This window comes from Zootoca vivipara, chromosome 12 (assembly GCF_965207765.1).
Source record: "Zootoca vivipara chromosome 12, rZooViv2.hap1.1, whole genome shotgun sequence".
NCBI lineage: Eukaryota > Metazoa > Chordata > Lepidosauria > Squamata > Lacertidae > Zootoca > Zootoca vivipara.
The window spans coordinates 33,754,151-33,773,886 of NC_142595.1; the positions used below are offsets into that span (position 1 = coordinate 33,754,151).

The 19,736-nt window shown below is 43.7% G+C and overlaps 1 protein-coding gene across 1 annotated transcript; it reads left to right on the top strand.

Annotated features, from left to right (window-relative positions):
- Nucleotides 1–13,170: 13,170 nt before the first annotated feature.
- Nucleotides 13,171–18,692, top strand: LOC118095483 (interleukin-27 subunit alpha-like). The gene is made up of 5 exons (XM_035136733.2): nucleotides 13,171–13,399; nucleotides 16,112–16,290; nucleotides 16,835–16,933; nucleotides 18,010–18,174; nucleotides 18,271–18,692. The coding sequence occupies exons 1-5, from the start codon at nucleotides 13,387–13,389 to the stop codon at nucleotides 18,499–18,501; spliced, it is 687 nt and encodes a 228-aa protein (XP_034992624.2). The 5' UTR covers nucleotides 13,171–13,386; the 3' UTR covers nucleotides 18,502–18,692.
- The last annotated feature ends 1,044 nt before the right edge of the window (nucleotides 18,693–19,736 follow it).

The window sequence follows — 19,736 nt, forward strand, 5'->3', positions numbered from 1 at the left end:
CCCCACCCCACCCCCACCCTCTGAATATACATAAGGGTCTGGTGGCTTCTGTTTCAGTGTATCTGAAGAAGTGTGCATGCACACGAAAGCTCAGACCAAAATAAAAACTTAGTTGGTCTTTAAGGTGCTACTGAAGGAATTTTTTTATTTCTATTATTGTTTACTATATACATTCCATTGTTCTGCTGAACACAACTTCCTCCTTTTACCTCCTCGGTTTTCTAAGTCATCATCATATATAGTGCACTTTATCATCTCCATATCTCTGTCATCTTCTTAATTACATTACCATATTTGAATATATCTATATTGTTTCTGTTGTAGGTTTTATGTCAATCCTGTTAGTGTCTTTATAGTCTTACAGTACTCCTTTAGATATTCCACAAACTTACTCCAATCTTTTTGGAACTTCTGGTCCTTCTGTTCCCTTATCCTTCCTGTCATTCTGGCTAACTCTGAATACTCCATCATTTTAACCCTCCAGTCCTCAATTGTTGGAGTTTCTGTTGATTTCCATCTTTGAGCCAACACCATTCTGGCTGCTGTGGTGGCGTACATGAATAGTCTTTGATCTTTTTTAATTTCATTTCCCATTAATCCTAATAGGAAGCTTTCTGGGTTTTGGGGAAATGTATATTTTAATATCTTTTTTAATTCATTATAAACTAGTTCCCAAAATGTTTTAACTTTTTCACATTGCCACCACATATGATATTTTTCTCCATCTTTTTGGTTACATTTCCAACACTTTCTGTTTTTTTTTGTTTTTGTTTTTTGTTTTTTGTAAATCTTTGCCAACTTGACTGGTGTCAGGTACCAGTGGTACATCATTTTCATTATGTTTTCTTTTAAAATTGTACACTCTGTAAACTTTATATGTTGGTTCCATAGCTTATGCCACAAATCATATTCTATATTACTGTATAACCAAAATCTGCTGCCCATATGTTCATCACCTGCTTCGCCCACTCATCCTTGGTGTTCCACTCTAGTATAAGATCGTACGTTTTTGACAACAGTTTATATTTCCCTTCCACCAATTCAATTTGAAATCTAGATTTTATATTTTCAAATCCGTTGTTTCTTTTGTCCTCTTTAAACAAATCATTAAACTGGTAGTACTGTAACCATCCCGCTACTCTCCCTTGTAATTGCTCAAAAGACTTAATTTTCCAACCACTATCTGATTGTACCATCATCTCATATGTTAGCCAGTTGGTTTCCATGTTCTTTTTCTTTACAGTCAGGGCTTTTGTGGGTGATAGCCACATAGGTGTTTTCCTTTCCAACAAGTTTTTGTATCTTTCCCATACCTCAAATATCAGTTTTATTAATACATGGGTTAGGAATCCCTTGTGGACTTTTACCTTATTGTACCACAGGTACGAGTGCCACCCGTACCTGTTATTAAATCCCTCCAAGTCCAACAAGTCTGTTTCTTTTAGTACTATCCATTCTCTGATCCATACCAGACAGGACGCCTCATAATAGGTTTTTTAATCTGGTAGGGCAAAGCCACCTCTTTCTTTTTTATCTATCATCTGATCAAACTCATTCTCAGAGTTGGCCTGGAGAACCCAGGAGGACTCCTAATTCCCACTCACCCACTGATGGTAAGATCTTAGAGGGTGCTTCAAGGGACTATTTGCTCTGCTGCTCAGAAACAGTGGCTGCTCTGGGAAACAAGATATTTGAGCATCACTGATTTCACTTTCTGTTTCTTAGCATTTGAAAAGGAATGTAAAGACCCTGCTGGGACTGGCTTCCTAGAAAGGCATCCCAGGGTCCGACACATACACTCCCTTCCCAAATACAATCTTGCCCTGCGGACAGCCATCAGATGCAGCAAGCAAGATGTGCTCCCTGTGAAAGGTGTTTTGTGATGGCAGGAACAGTATGTGCAAAAAAAAGGAGCATCTATGCAAAGCCTTAGTATTGTGGAAAGGCAGTTCCACAACCTTTCAGGTATGAGGAACTCGCCCTAGAGTAAAGAGTTTGGAGTGATGAGCTCATCCTGCTGATGTTGAGCTGAGCTGGCCATGACTCAGCAGCATCTGAGGTTTCTGCTCTGGCTGCCTGGGATTTTCCATTGGCTTTAGTTAAAATCCCCTTTGCTGTTTTTCCTACTTGTCTCTCGCTCTCATGATTAAGCTCCCTGCTGAAACAGACAGACACACACACTCCATCCTCTCTCGCAGAGCATCACAGTCTCACATACCCTCCGACATTTCTCCGATGAAAACGGGGACATCCTAAGGAAAATGACATTTTGAAATCCGATCAGAAACTGGGAAAGCTTCTGTAAATCCGGAACTGTCCCTGGAAAATAGGGATACAGTCATACCTCGGTTTAAGTACGCTTCGGTTTGAGTACTTTCAGTTTAAGTACTCCGCGGACCCGTCTGGAACGGATTAATCCACTTTCCATTACTTTAAATGGGAAAGTTCACTTCAGGATAAGTACGCTTCAGTTTAAGTACTCCGCGGACTGTCTGGAATGGATTAATCCACTTTCCATTACTTTCAATGGGAAAGTTTGCTTCAGGTTAAGAAGAAGAAGAGTTTGGATTTGATATCCCGCTTTATCACTACCCAAAGGAGTCTCAAAGTGGCTAACATTCTCCTTTCCCCTCCTCCCCCACAACAGACACCCTGTGAGGTGGGTGGGGCTGAGAGACTTCAAAGAAGTGTGACTAGCCCAAAGTCACCCAGCAGCTGCATGTGGAGGAGCGGAGACGCGGACCCGGTTCCCCAGATTACGAGTACCGCTCTTAACCACTACACCGCACTGGCTCTCAGTGTTAAGTACGCTTCAGTTTAAGTACAGACTTCCGGAACCAATTGTGTACTTAAACCAAAGTACCACTGTACTTGGAGGGTCTGGAGTAGTAGTTGATAAAAGCAGTTGGCAGCTGAGGGGGCACAGTTCACAGCAGCTGGATCCGTCCCTCTGCTGGATCAAGCCAAAGGCCTACCAAGGCCAACATCCTGTTTTCCACAATGCCTATCCTATAGTAAGAATTGTGGGAATCTCAATCCTTGACGCTCAGGGTGGCCATCTCCCAAAACGGAGGGCAAAACAGATTTTCCATAATTGCATATGGATACAATGCTAGACACCATTACTACAATTTCAGTAGAGATACTGTACATTTCACCATAGTGTAAAGACTGACCAAGTGACCTGTAAGGCCTGCTCCAACTGCTATCCAGGTGTTCACTGTTGATGGGCAACTTTCAGGGCCCTTCCTGTTTCTTTCCTTTCCGTTGGTTCTTTTATCTTGAAACCAGATTTGGACAGGACAATGTATCAAATAGAGGATTCCTTCAAGCAAGTCCTCTGTGGAGCATGATACATGGCTGCCCTACTTATTCACGTAGGGCTGGATCTAGACACGTCAAAGAAGCGATTCAGTTAAACGCGCTGTAAACTCTTACAGGGAAATCCAGTAGGGAAAGACAGGACTCCACAGCGCCATCTGGTGTCACAGTGTTATATCACATATATACAATGCATATAAAACGCCTTTTCTTTACCAATCTAGCTGAGTTCTAGGACAACAGTCATGATGCGACCACTGCAGGCACTTCCCTATTCTTCTAACATTTTTACTTAAATAATGAAAGCTATTTTAGAAGTGGGAAACTTCTTGTTTGTTTGTTTTTTAAAAAAACAATCCATGCCAGTTGGTGTCCAGAAGAGTAATATTTTTCCAAATTCCACCCAGTTCTGCCCTTCTAGAATTCCCCCTGGTGGATTTTTCCACATCACTCTCACTCTTACACTTCCTCCCCGTGCCCCCCCTTTAAACACACTACTTGGATTAATTAGCTGATCAGTGCCAGGAATCTGTTTATTTTTAATGGTTCCCTGCTCCAAGACAGGTGCTAATACAATTGTTTGAGCAATTACCTTCAATCTGCTACTGTAAAATGTTAAGGTAAAGGTAAAGGGACCCCTGACAGTTAAGTCCAGTCGCGAATGACTCTGGGGCTGCAGCGCTCATCTCGCTTTACAGGCCGAGGGAGCTGGCGTTTGTCCGCTCCACAGACAGTTTTTCTGGGTCATGTGGCCAGCATGACTAAGCCGCTGCTGGCGCAACAGAACACCGACACCAGAGCAGCGCACGGAAACGCCGTTTACCTTCCCGCCAGAGCAGTACCTATTTATCTACTTGCACTTTTGGGTGTGTTTTCGAACTGCTAGGTTGGGAGGAGCTGGGACCGAGCAATGGGAGCTCACCCCATCACAGGGATTCAAACTGCCAACCTTTTGATCGTTTAGACCACAGTGCCACCTGCAACCCTAAAATGTTAAAGGTGTGCTTATTTAACATATATTTATTTATCACTGACTGACTGGAGGTTTTCTTTTTGTTCTTTTGCATCTCATTGCCATTCATTCATTGCGTAGCATACAATTTATACACACACAGACACACACCTTAGGAAAGCTGAGGAAGTGGTCATGAGTCTACAAAAGTTTATGCCATAATCCTCATAAACGTAAACCTCAGAAGTAAACTTAGTGGGTGACACAAGAGAGCCTTTTCTGCTCCAGTATAAACAAATAAAAATTTATTTATTGGGTTTTTCAAATTAAGATTTCACCATCACAAACATACAACATAAAAAACAAGATTCCAAAGAATCTCCTGGACTCCCCCCCTCCCCTTTGTAGGTCCTATTATTAATCATTTTCTCCTGCATCTTTCATAATAATCCAAATCTTTTACATCTCCATTATATCCAAAATTCACCATTAAACCAACTGTTATTCAAATCCTCCTAACGTTTTAAACTGTTTACAATGGTTTTTAAGGTAAATTATAAATTTTCCCCATTCCCTATTAAAGTTTTGGTCTTCCTGATTTCTGATCCTTCCGGTCATTTTTGCCATTTCAGCATAATCCATCCACTTGATCTGCCATTCTTCTCTGGTCAGGACTTTGTCTTCTTTCCATCTTTGGGCCAATAATATCCGTGTAGCTGTGGTCATGACAAACCTAGACAGCAATGACAAACCTAGACAGCATCTTAAAAAGCAGAGACCTCACCTTGCCTACAAAGGTCCGTATAGTTAAAGCTATGGTTTTCCCAGTAGTGATGTATGGAAGTGAGAGCTGGACCATCAAGAAGGCTGATCGCCGAAGAATTGATGCTTTTGAATTATGGTGCTGGAGGAGACTCTTGAGAGTCCCATGGACTGCAAGAAGATCAAACCTATCCATTCTTAAGGAAATCAGCCCTGAGTGCTCACTGGAAGGACAGATCATGAAGCTGAGGCTCCAATACTTTGGCCACCTCATGAGAAGAGAAGAATCCTTGGAAAAGACCCTGATGTTGGGAAAGATTGAGGGCACTAGGAGAAGGGGACGACAGAGGACGAGATGGTTGGACAGTGTTCTCGAAGCTACGAACATGAGTTTGACCAAACTGCGGGAGGCAATGCAAGACAGGAGTGCCTGGCATGCTATGGTCCATGGGGTCACGAAGAGTCGGACACGACTTAACGACTAAACAACAACAAGCTGTGGTCATATACATAAATAGTCTTTTCTGCTCCATTGGGATTTTGGCACCTAAAAGAAAGGCTTTGGGTTTGTTTTTTAAAGAAAAGTTATTTTAAACATTTTTAAAAATTTGTTCTCTCTTTGTTACCCTGCTGCCGCAGGCCAAAACCTTTCTGTTCAGACAAGCCATTGAAAACTAAGGTGCAGATGATGCTGATCACTGGGCTGGATGGCCTTTGGTCAGCAATGCCATGGTCCCATCCTGCATTGGGGATCCTGCATGGAGCAGCTGGTTGAACTATGGATGATCTCAAGGGTCACGATCCACTCTAAAATTCACTGGGCTGGATCCAGTTGAATGAATGAAACTATTTGCGTCAGCCATCGGCCATAGCAACAAAAGAACATTGGAATGTACACAGAACAAAATAAAAAAGTCCATTATCTAAAACACAGTTTAGGGTCATGAATCAGCAATCAAATAGTGGACCTTATTCTGATTGCCCCAGCTAGAAACCTTGCAAACTTTACAGTCATCTGCTCCTCTTGATCTGCCAGGAGAAAAGACGCTGTGGCAGTGGTTGGCATAGCTGCCAAGTTATCCCTTTTTTACAGGGATTTTCCCTTATGCTGAATAGGCTTCCTCGCGAGAAAAGGGAAAACTTGGCAGCTATGGTGGTTGGGTGACCAGGAATGGACAATAAGAGAGGGGTGGTAATCTCGTTCCTCAGGTCTTTGTAAAGAGTGCACACCAGGAGGATGGAAAATTGAACTTAATTGAACTTAGGTCCCACTGAAGTTAATGGAGTAGGTTAGTCATGACTTAGTTTTAGTCCCATTGCTTTCAGTGGAAACTAAAGTTAGCTGGTTAAGTTGGTTTAGTTGGTTCCAGTCTAGTGGCTAGAGACATGGACACAGACGAAGGAGACCCGGGTTCAAATGTCTGTTCATTCATAGGGTTGCCAGACTAAATAGTGGTGTAGTGGTTAAGAGTGGTAGACTCGTAATCTGGGGAACTGGGTCCGCGTCTCCACTCCTCCACATGCAGCTGCTGGGTGACCTTGGGCTAGTCACACTTCTTTGAAGTCTCTCAGCCCCACTCACCTCACAGAGTGTTTGTTGTGGGGGAGGAAGGGAAAGGAGAATGTTAGCCGCTTTGAGACTCCTTCAGGTAGTGATAAAGCGGGATATCAAATCCAAACTCTTCTTCTTCAATAGAGGACAGGACTTATGTGCCTTTAATTGACCTGCTCTCTTTTGAATCTGGAAATCTTAAAGAGAAACCAGCAGACCCTTTGCTTGGAAATTAAACAAAGGGTCTGCTGGTTTCTCTTTAAGGTTTCCAGACTCAAAAGAGAGCAAGGCAATTAAAGGCACAGAAGTCCTGACCTCTATTGAGTCTGGCAACCCTAGTCACAGCCTCTCAACCCTATCCCAGGATAGAAAGGAAATTTTTTTTGGGGGGGGGGGCGCATGCATGTTTCTCCTTTGAGGAAGAGTGGTGCTCAAAATGTGACACAAATAGTTGTAAAGGAACAGTGCCTGTTTTCAAGAAAACGTGACTAGCTAGGTATTTATCAGTGACTCTTACTTACACTGTGACTCAGCAGAGAACAGGAACTGTTTTTTTGCTGCTTCAAAACCAAAAACTCTAGCCACAAGTTATAAAAATAATCACTATACACCTACAAGAGATGATGACAGCAAATCAACCTCCTCTGCGCTTATCATGTAAAAAAGGGCTGTTTGTTAACAGCAGTCATCTCCAGGCCATAGGCTAAAACCATGAAAAAATATTATTATTTATTGAATTTGTATACCTCCCTTCATCTGAAGATCACAAAGCCTTTTACAACATAAAAATACAAAATGATAACACAGAATACAAAAAAATCCCATGCTCCCACAAACACATTTAAAAGGACATATATTGTTTAATTAGCCAAAGGCCTGGTTATAAAGAAATGTTTTCACCTGGTGCTTAAATATATGTAACAAAGGCTTCAGGCAAGCCTCCCTGAGGAGAGCATTCCGCAGACTGGAAGCCACCACAGAAAAGGCCTGTTCTCATGTTGTCCCTCTTCAGCTGCAATTCACCTTACGCTGTGAGAAGCTCCCACTGGCAATAATGAAAGCCTCACTTCTGGCGCAAATAGCAACTTCAAGGGGGCAAATATTGTTGGGACTGCAGTGGGAACGAAAAGGCATAAACTTTCCCACGCTGATTAAAAACTATCCCACTCTACCCCTGGTAGGAGCTGTAAAATACAAATTTAAGTTCAAGTGACACATTTATTGCCACATGGAGACTGGTTCTCAGCCAGCTGCTGCAAATGGTGTAGTTGGGGGTACTATTGTTGCAATTGCTTGAGACATTTAATCCCCTTGCAGAGATGAATAACCTGGCCTCTGAAGTGCAGTACTGTACTGTAATCTCAACATGCAGTTTCCCATCCAATTTGAAACCATACCAGACCCTGCTTAGCTTCGCAAATGAGCTAGCAGTTTTGTTGCTGCACCACTTGTCTTGACAATGCAACAAACCAGTTTTGAGAAACACAAATCCAATACTCTACATGCTTATTCACAAACAAGTTCCTCTTGTGGAATTCAGTTGCTGTCAGGCACGCCAACTCTAGGGGGCCGAGGTGTCTTAGGCCCCCTCAATATTCGCATGACGTCGCAGAAGGCTGCACTGGCCTACACGGCACCGGGGATGTGTGTGACGTCGTGTGCTGCGTGTGTGTGATGTCATATGCATGCAATGCACGCTGGGAGCCTCCCCAATCTTGGGGGCGACCTGGCGCCCCTGGTTGCTGTTAATTTGCCTGATCCACACTTACCAGACTCATATGTAGATTGAAATATAGGATAAACTTTTTTTTTTGTTGGAAATGGGAACATTACCACAAAATATGTACTGTCTTTAAATACACATTAATACATATTTAAATGTGATTTTGGTGATTAATATTGAATCAGATTTTCAGATTATTGCAGAATCAGGGCAGAACAGACATAGACTGGGAACAGAGTGATCCATCCATCTCCAGGCTTGCTGCCAACCAGGGCTGCGTACACATTCCTGGCTTAAAATGCAGCAAGGTCGTTTGATTTTAGAATCACTGTGTTTAGAATCACGTATGCATGCTGTTGTACACATGAGTATGGTTGAATTTGTTTCCAAGTCATGTGCTATCTGCCCACACTAGTGGGCAGAGAGCGGTTATGGTTGTCTTCCCATGGATCTTCAAACCAGATCAAAGGTGGTTTGAACACATCCAAATGCAGCATTTTTCAACAAACGACAAGATATGTGCGGGTAGTGGCTAACGTTGTGTGTACACGGCTTCACATACCAGTGATGGGAGTGCATTGGATGCAGAGTAAACCAGAGTGTGTACATGGCCAAAGTGTGCCTGGGGTTGCAGCCTGAATGACAGAACCTCTTGAGATGTGTGCAAAATATTGTTGGAAATGTAAGAATGTGGAAGGAACCTTTTACCATATGTGGTGGACATGCCCCCAATAAAAGAGCTTCTGGGATAAGATTTATAATGAATTGAATAAAGTGTTGAAAAACATGTTTGTAAAGAAACCAGAAGCTTTTTTTACTTGGGATAATTAGAGAGGAATTACCCAAGAAAGATATTACGTTTTTTTTCTGTATGCCACAACAGCAGCTAGAATTGTATTAGCAAGGAATTGGAAAACTGAAGATATACCCACAGTGGACGACTGGCAGATGAAGCTGATAGAATTCATGGAACTGACCGAGCTGACTGGGAGACTCTGGGACCAGGGGGAAGAATCGGTGGAAGAAGATTGGAAGAAATTTAAAGTTTATTTATAAAAGAATTGTAAGATTAGTAGTATTTAGCAAAAGGAGGTTGTAGAAGAGTGTCAGTTAAGTTTATTATGTATTAAGATTTAGTTAAGTGTTATTATCGTATTGAATTTTAAGATTTATTAGAATAGAATTGTATTTGGAGATAAGTATAAGAGATTTATAGTATTGAAGAGTAATTAAGAGTATTAATAGGTTTAGATAATCATTACAAATATTGGAATCAAGATTTGGAAAGTACTAAGGAAGTAATATAAAGAAATGTAGTTGGGAGGGAATGGAGGAAGTTGATAAAGATTTATGTTAGAAGATTGATTTGTTATATTTTTTTATTGTAGTGTTTGTATTTTGTTTTGTTGCATAATTTGTGTATTTTTGTTGTTGTATGTTTTTGTTTTATAAAACCATTAAATATATATCTATATATATAAAAATGTAAAAATCGTGAAATTCCGTTCGACACTTTTCTCCGTAACCGCTTGACCGATCATCCTGAAATTTTGACACAACGATCCAGGCCACTCCTAGAGCGTTGTTGGGGGCAAAAATCCCTCAAATCGCACACCTGCCCAGGTGCAGACCTGCTTTTCCACCAAGTCAAACAGCGCCCTCAAGTGGCGTGGTACCCTCCTCCACCCCTCCCTTCCTGAGAAATCTAAGCCACACCCGCAAACCAAATGACATCATCATCAACCTAGCAACTGAAATACACCAAGGCAGCCATTTTATATAGGCCTTTGTTTTAGGCCCCTGACAGGCTGCCAGGCCTCCACTAGGCCCGGGGAGCGGGATAACCCACAGCAACACACTTGGGGGCACGGCAAGGGGTTTTACTTTACCATTTAGCACCACTACCCCCCCAAAAAACCCACTAAAGAACCAACATTGCCAAGTGGAGGTCAGGGCCTGTCTGCGGGGGGGGGGGGTTGCCACAGACCGCAGCACGGCCTTTGATTTATGTAGGCCCCTGCACTGCAAGGGGTTTTTACTTTACAATTTACCACCACTACCCCCAAAAAATCCACAATAGAAAAATAAATATGACTTAATTTATGGGTATGTCTTATTTTAGGAGAAACAACTGATTGTAAGCCTCTGTGTCTTTAAAAAACCCAACAACAACAACCATTCACTTTCTCTCCCCAGTTTAAGTCCTCAGATATTTGCAGTGCACACACCCCCACCCCATTTACAATTCCCTACCTTCCCCTTGCCACTTCCTGGGTTTTTTTATGGAACTGAACAACTCGGGTACTTCAGAACGCACCTTCTGTTGCCAGGCCCTTGCAGGGCCAGACATAGGCCTGGCCCAGGTAGATAAGATAATGTGTCCCTGTTTTTAACCCTTTTGTTACTTTTTTCATTTTACTGATTGTGAATATGCTGACCGAGGCCCGCTTTGGATTCGGAGGCCCGCGCCAAGTGGCCCATATGATCCCCCTCCTTCTGTCTGGGCCTGTCTGTTGCTACAGGGCTGTGGGGCTTCGCTATTTGCCCCCCCTCCCCGGGTTGGGATTCTTTAAGTAGTTCTCTGGGTCCCAGGGCACATCATCACCCCCGATCCTTAATCTAAACATATAGAAATGTTCACAATGCGTGTGCAGGGGCCAATGTATGGAGATACAGGGGGGAGGGGACAACAGAGGGCTCAGACAAAAGTAAATACTGGGAAATGGAACCCAGAAACTGACAGCTCCTTCTCCAAGGATGGGGGCCAATGTAGGAAGATACCAGGGGTAGGGGCCAACACTCCCCAGGAACAACAGAGGGTTCAGACAAAAGTGCATGCTGGGAAATAGAACCCAGAACCTAACAGTTCCTTTTCGAGGGTGGGGGCCAAGGTATGGAGATACAGGGGGGAGGGGCCAACACTCCCCAGGGACAACAGAGGGAAGGGTATCCTACGGAAATACAGGGATGAGCCGGGGTGGAGGGAGGAGGGGCAGGATACGTCATGGATCGTGACAGGGTGGGGGGGATCACAGGAAAGAACCACAGCAACGCGTGGCCGGGTCAGCTAGTATATACCCTGTTTCTCATATTTTAAGACATTCCCATAAAATAAGCCATAGCAGGATTTTTAAGCATTCAAGGAATATAAGCCATACCCCGAAAATAAGACATAGTGATAGGCGCAGCAGCAATGCCGGCCACGGCAGGAGGAGGAGGAAAAAAATAAGACATCCCTTGAAAATAAGCCATAGTGTGTTTTTTTGAGGAAAAAATAAATATAAGACATGTCTTATAATATGAGAAACACGGTATATATATATATATATGTTAAAAGAGATGTGTGCAAAATATGTGAGATATATGGCAGATATTATTATTATTATTATTATTATTATTATTATTATTATTAGACACACATAGTGAGTAGCTCAGAAATGGACCGTGTGGTGAGTTTGGATGTTTGGACAGGAGCAAGTTAAGGGAGCCAGGACAGGACTACAACCACTTGCTGACTTAAAAGTAATCCTAGTACAGTTGCCTTCATTTTGCTGGAGAAGTTGCCTGAATGCTCTCAGTGGCTAGCCTTCTGAATATCTAAAAATGGGAATACTCTCCCCACAACCACCTAAACTAGATGCTGATGGGGAGAGACAGACACGGAACGAGAAGAGAATTTGCATACAAGGGAAGACGTGCTTTGATTCTTCAGAGTTCCTAGAAGTCAACTTCCCGGCCCTGATTTTCTCACGGAACGAATGTACTTCTTTCCTTTGTGGCCAGAACACCCACGTTTGTACACCAAGTCTTGGTCTGTGAGCAAATGTTTGGATTTCTGCATTTGCAACATTTGCAACACACTGTTATGTAAATGCATTTGCAGAACTTTGGGACTTCTCCAGCAAAGGGGGGCTGGACCTCAGTGTCTGGGCTGAATGATAGGGGGTGGAGACGCTCCTTCAGGTATACTGGACCGAGGCTGTTTAGGGCTTTAAAGGTCAGCACCAACACTTTGAACTGTGCTCGGAAATGTACTGCGAGCCAATGTAGATCTTTCAAGACCGGTGTTATGTGGTCTTGGCGGCCGCTCCCAGTCACCAGTCTAGCTGCCGCATTCTGGATTAGTTGTAGTTTCCGGGTCACCTTCAAAGGTAGCCCCACGTAGAGCGCATTGCAGTAGTCCAAGCGGGAGATAACTAGAGCATGCACCACTCTGGCGAGACAGTCTGCAGGCAGGTAGGGTCTCAGCTTGCGTACCAGATGGAGCTGATAAACAGCTGCCCTGGACACAGAATTGACCTGTGCCTCCAATGTTGTCGCCTTGTTGCCTCATGCAAAATGGTTGTCGACTGTCCAGGTGCTATCCCTGGAACATAACCCCCACATAAGTAGAGAGTCACCTGTATAGTAAACTCCCTGACAACAGTGAAATGTGCAATACTAAGGCAGACAGAGCCAAACGGAGATGGGGAAGGGTTTGCCAATGAGGAGCAGCGTATTCAACGTAACATGCAGAGCTAGCATTTGGGGATGACTTTCTGTTCCTTTATTCTAAATATTGCAGTGTATTTTTATGATGAGGCAATTTTTAATAGTGTTCTCTGCTTTGATTTTGCTGGGAGGCAGGTGGGAGATGGAGAGAAACATCAACAGAGACCAGAAATTGAGTACGTTGGTGGCGCTGGAAAAGCCCCAGGCTGAATGAGAGGGTTCCCCAAGATGAGAGGGCATCCTGTGTCACATGGTCAGCTGAAGAAATCCTCTTTTCAAGCAGTTTCTTTCCCCCCCACAAGAAAAGAGGAAGCTGAGCAAGCACCCTGGCCACTCCAATCCCTTACTACTCCCTCCCCCCGAAACTACAGCAGAGAGAAGCTACAGTAGAGGTGGAAGACACAGTTCCAGAAATCAGATTGTTTCGCCTCCTTGAAAAGAGCACCCTTTGTAATCTTGGACATTACAGGTCCAAATGAAAATGAAAGCCAGTGGACATAAAAAGGCCCCCAAGATGGGCTGTAGGATCAAACATTGCCTTTTTGGACAGACAGGCAGATACCCCACTAATCAGAGATTCTCAAGATGCGTCTGTGTGGTAAGAAACAAGAAATTATTTGTGATCTTTATATTTCTAGCGTTTCCTCGCTTCGGTCCTGAAGAGAGTCCAGGGTGAGGCTTATTGGGGCACTGTATATTGCAAGCAAGGGATGAGACACAAAGGCTGGCTGTGTCAAGGGCAGGAAGAGGCTTGCCAGGGCCAGCTCTAGCATTAGCTAGGGTGAGGCAAAGCAGCTCAGGTGGCAGGTTTTATAGAACCACTAATGAGAAGCCTCTACTTTGAGACCCTTTGCCATGGGGCCTGAAGGCAAATGGCTAATGTAACTTTGATGTGGGTCACATCCACACCATGCCTTTAAAGCAGTCTTGTACCACTTTGACTATCATGTATTCTCCAAAGAATACATGGAGAACTGTAGTTTGTTAAGGGTGCTGGGCACTATAGCTCTGTGAAGGGCAAACTACAGTTCTCAAGATTCTTTGGGGGAAGCCGTGACTCTTAAAGTGGCATGAATGTGCTTTAAATGGCTAGTGTGTGGCCGTCTTCAGCAAATTTGAGTTTGGCTCCCCCTTGGGCGTGAAACTGCTCGAGAAGCGTTCATGAAGATCAACTCTCAAGTTTCATGGCAGAGAGGGAAGGGGGCATAAATAGTCATAACAACAACAACAACAACAACAAGGCTTATATTTTACTCTGGAACAGTTTCCTAAAGTGGATAGTATTATCTGGGGTGCTAAGAGATAAGGGGACAGCAGGAGGATACTGGAGGTGTGAGGGGAGCAGGTGGTGCTAAACCACTGAGCCTCTTGGGTTCAAATCTGTGCAATGGGATGAGCTCCCATTGCTCTGTCCCAGCTCTTGCCAACCTAGCCGTTCAAAAGCATACCCATGCAAGTAGATAAATAGGCACCATTACGGCAGGAAGGTAAACAGTGTTTTCATGCGCTCTGGCACCCATCACGGTGTCCCGTTGAGCCAAAAGTGGTTTGGTCATGCTGGCCACATGACCCTGAAAGCTGTCTTAGGACAAACGCTGGCTCCCTCAACCTGAAAGCGTGATAAGCGCCGCAACCCCATAGTCACCGTTGACTGGATTTAACCATCCAGGGGTCCTTTACCTTTACCGTTAACCTTGCTGGAGGTGTAACTGACTGTGAAGCTTTGAAAAGCTGGTATCACTGGATCAAGCTCATCAGTTTTGTTGAATTAATTACTGTACATGGAATAGTTCTAACTGGATTTTGAATAAATGTGTAATAGTTTGTTAGTTTTTAATTTTATTGTGTTATGAACTTCCTTAGCGGGACAAGCAAACCACTATTCTGAATACAGTAATGCTTTCTATAGGGTACGGGGCAATGGGGAGGAGTTTATGGAGGTAAGGAGGGTTCCTCAAAAAAGTTTGGGAACTACTGCTCTGAGGGATGAGAGGAGGGCCATTTGTAGGATAGCCTTGTGTGTCCTACTTCACAGCCCTCTATGTGGAAGGGCTGCCAGACAGTCCTCTGTTTGAAGGTATTCCATATTTGAAGACTGCCCAACCTAAGTCCAGTTCTGTAACTATACATATAAATTACCATATGCAAATGTTAAGCAAATTGGTGTCACCTTTCACCCCCTTATTTTTGGCAATGCCTTACTTCCCACCCCAGGCATTTGAATTTTCTACTTCAAGTACCACCCTGTACCACTTCTAGACACCTTTGTTGATGGATTCATAGAATCATAGAATCATAGAAAAATTCCTTCAGTAGCACCTTAAAGACCAACTAAGTGATGGACTTCCATTTCATGCGGCTCAATGTGGTGCCTTCCATAGTTCTAGTTACAGGTAGGTAGCTGTGTTGGTCTGAGTTGAAGCAAAATAAAAAAATTCCTCCAGTAGCACCTTAATTGGTCTTTAAGGTGCTACTGAAGGAATTTTATTTTATTTTGCTTCGACTCAGACCAACACGGCTACCTACCTGTAAATAGAATCATAGAGTTGGAAGAGACCACAAGGGCCATCCAGTCCAACCCCCTGCCAAGCAGGAAAATACACTGTAGTCCAGGTTTGGGAATCCTGTGGCCCCTCAGATCTTGCTGGACTACAACTCCATCATCTCTGACCATTGGCCAAAGGCTCCCCACCTGTACTCTAAAGGAGCCTGGGATGCTGTTCTATTTTGTCTTGAAAACAAATCTCTGAGGTTGTTTAGGCCTGAGGGATCAATGGCTTGCTATTCCATGCTTTTCCTTACTGGTAAACATAACCTCCAAATCTACTGAAAATACCTCAAAGTGGCCAGTGAAATTCCCCTCAAATGGGTTTCCCCTCTCCAGATGGTGAGGTCACGCTGTGTGACAGGCCTGCAAACCAAATTTTGGAGCACGTGTGTCTGCTAAGGTCCTGTGACAGGAATCGTAGGAGCCCAAATGGTGTTGTTTTAATCAGTGGTGCTGTTTGGTAATTTTTGACTCTGAGTTGAATGGTTGAGCGGGGCAGGACTCTTTCGATGGTACTGCTGTGTATTCAAAATTTGCATTTGTAGCTTTCCTGCTCGTTCTGCCGAAGTGGCTCTAGATATCCACCTCAAAGTTGTACCCTGATGGGACCACCCATTGCTCCCTATGGACAAACTGAGGCTTATCCCACCACAACCCTAGCCCTGAATTCTTGTCCCAAGATCAGCAGGTATCCAGCTCAACAAATTTGCTGCCTTTCCCATGTAATGGCACCACCTTTCCTTTCTCCCTACAACTTTCTAGGTGCAACACTCCTTCTCCAAGCTGTCCTCAATGCTGACCTTCTCATTGCTGCCACCATGGAAGAAAATGGCTCCAGTCTCATCCCACAGTGGCGGCTGACTCTGCAGAAAGAATTTGGCATTAGCTTAAGACACTCCCTGCAACTTCTCTGCAAAATACAGAGTCTTTCACGTCGCTACGTAAGTCTACTAATCTTTCTAACTCCTCTGCACACACAGTGTGACAGGCCTTGGGATAGGAACTGGCTGGTTTCTGGAAGGGAAAGCTAACAGTTTCTTAGTTCATTACTGTAGTTCTCTTCCCTTTGGCTGTTTATCTAGTTAATCATGCAATGACTGATGGGGATATCTGAAGTTTTTGCCACATGAATAGGAGTGGAAAACTGATAACTTGGAAAATTCTGTGTCCTTAGTTACTGCTAATGGGATCAAACATTGATCAATCTGTAATCTATGAAGGTGCAGTATAAAGTTAGAAACTTTATGAGCAATAGTTTAATTTATTTCTGGTAGTTCCTGCTAACATTATAATGGAATAATTTACCACAACCCTCAGCAACTTGGAGGGAAAGGGGAAATAACATAATAAATAAATTTGAATAACTTGCCTCTGCCCCTTCCCCCATCTCAAGTAAAGCATATTTCTTAAGGCACATTTGCAGCAGCTGGTTGAAAAGTTGGCAACCCCACCTAGAGTCTTGGTGTTTTATTTCTTTCTTTCCAGCTCTCTGAACGTCTGCCTGGAGTCCAGCCCACTTCTGTACAAAGCTCAGGGAAGCTTCCCTCAGTCAGCATTGATCTCCGCACGTGGCTTTCTCTTCCAGTAAGAATAATTATTTATTTGAAAAATTCCTATCCCGCTTTTCATGCCCATGATTGAAAGCAAGTAACAACATAAATTGTGTTTAACAACATTGTCAGTCTCTACAAGAGGAGGTAAAGGCCCCTGTGAACTATTCAATGCCACCAAAAGCCTGATAACGCAAACAAAATGTTTTGCTACCTGGTTCCTAAAAAATGTGAAATGCTGGCTTTGGGTGAGCTGATAAGGAGAGGGAATTCCATCACTGAGGTGCCACCATTGAAAAGGCCCTCTCCCTCTAGGAGCCACTGACCTTGCCTCTGAAGGTGGGGAGGTGATGTGAAGACTACTGAGTTTAATCCACAATAGGGAAGATTTAAAAGTGGTGGCAAAGGAAGCTAAGGGGTATCTTTATACTGTCAATTTATGCGCCAGATTCACGGTCGTGGCTTCCCCCACAGAATCTTGGAAAATAAGGTTATAGGGAACCAGGCAGAGGGCCTTCTTGGTAGTGGCACACACCCTGTGGAACAGCCTCCCATCAGAGGGCAAATAAATAAACAACTACCTGTATATGGCTTTCTGAAGACATCTGAAGGCAGTGCTGTATCAAGAAGTTTTTATTGCTTGGTGTTTAGTTGTGTTTTTATATTATGTTGGATGCAGCTCAGAGTGGCTGGACAACCTAGTCAGGTGGGCAGGGTATAAATAATGTTGTTGTTGTTGTTGTTGTTGATGATGATCAACTTGAGTGGGGGCAATATAGATTGGGGAACTGGTGTTAGGAATAAGGTTAAACACCCTTACCCTAAGTTATCTCCTTGACCAACTTAATTAGCCTCCTCTTTCTGTAGGCTGCAATTTGTTATTTGTTTTGAACTAGGCTATCCGTTATCATTTCCCCAGATTAACATGTAGTTTGGGCCTTAACCAATGATTAGTATTTTGGATGAGAAGTTTCGGCAGAGCTTCGGGACACTCCATAGCTGCCCGCTTTCGCCAGGGTTTCTTTCCACATCTCAAGGGCAGGGAGGGAAGAGGCATGGCCACCTGAGTGCTCTTGACTGGTTCGGTTCCTAATCCTGCCATTTTCCCAGGATGCCAAGCGCCTGACCTACATGTCCAAGATGCTGCCATTTTATCAGGATTTGGCACAACAGCTGAGGGACCACGAGGCCACCAAAGAAGACTCTAAATTCCTATCTAACTTTGAAGACGTCAGTCTTTCCCTCCGAGACCTGAACCATCACGTGAGTTATCAGGTAGGTCTTCCTGCCCTTTGGGACACAGCTCGGTGGGGCAAAGGCGTCCTTTATCTTTTGTGCCGTTTTAACACCTTTCCTTAATTCTCCCTGTAGATTTTGCTTTGGGCCCTGCCGATTGAAAATGAGCCTGAGCCAACACTCAAGCCCCTTCGAATTCTTCAGCACCGGAGTTGGTGGAGGAATCGCCAGGAAATGTATGTCATCTTGCGCTCCCTCAACAGTTTCCTGTGCCGTGTCACAAGGGAATTCTCAGTGCTGAGGACTCGGGTGGTTAAAGACACTTCCTTTTCCAAGGCTTCCAAATCTCCACCGCTCCCAGCCTAGATCTCCAGTCCGCTGTCAGAGTATGCTGGCATCCTGGCATCCAGACCCCAACAGCTCCCCTACTGTAATTTATGGACTTACCAACTGGTTATCTTAAAGTATTTAATTTACAAGTATTTATTTTTTTTCTAAATGTTTATATTATGTATTTTTAACTTATTTTTTTCAATAAAATCAACAGTGCTGTAACCATTTATGGAAACTGTTGTTTCAGTTCGGCAAAGGCACTTTTCCTGGGAAAGAGATAAGAAAGAGTGAAAGAGAAAGCAAAGCTAGGAATGTTTGGCAAGCAATTCTAAACCTGCCTTTGGCAATCGGCTTTCTGCTGACCTGGGCAGCATGTGCACAACACTTTTAAATCACATGGTGGCTTCTCTGCAAAGAATACTGTGCCTCCTTGCCACAGCCACTCCAGGTGTGTGTGGCTGTAGTGGGGGGGCGGGGGGGGGGTAAATGCAGCAGTGGAGGAGCAGCAGGACGTGGCGAGCTCCCAACAGTGCAAGGAGCAGGAATGGGTGGCAGGGAAAGATTCTTGTCTGAAAGTCCGAAGAGCCATTGACAAACGATATAACTCAGTTGGTTAGAGCATGGCGCTGATAATGCCAAGGTTGCAGGTTCGAGCCCCATAGGGGACAGCTGCGTAGGAGGTAGGACTAGATCAGGGGTAGCCAACCTTTTTATACCTACCGCCCACTAATACATCTTTCTTGATGGTAAAGTTTCCCTACCACCCACCAGTGCTCGATGGAAGGAGGATTCAGCTTGTGCCATAGAACCCCCTACCGCCCACCTAGAATCCTGAAACGCCCACTAGTGGGCGGTAGGGACCAGGTTGACAATCCCTGGACTAGATGATCCTCAGGGTCCCTTCTAGCTGCATGAGTCTATGAATACAGACATCTAGATGGACCAAATGCTCTGCCTCATTATTAGCATTAGGCACTGTTATAAGAATTCTAAAGTCTCAAATATAGAACAAATGTTCATAAATGTACAAAGCAAACACATATGTAAGTATATAAACCACGTGTCTGAAAAAGTACAGGAGAGCAATCCTGAAGCCATTTTGACTCTCCAAATTGACTTCAAATATTTCTCTGCAAGGAGGAAGGACATGGGAAAAGCTTTCCAAATATCTTTGGACTGTAGGGGCTTACACCTCCCTGCAAATACAGTCTGGCAAGTATAATAATAATAATAATAATAATAATAATAATAATAATAATAATAATAAT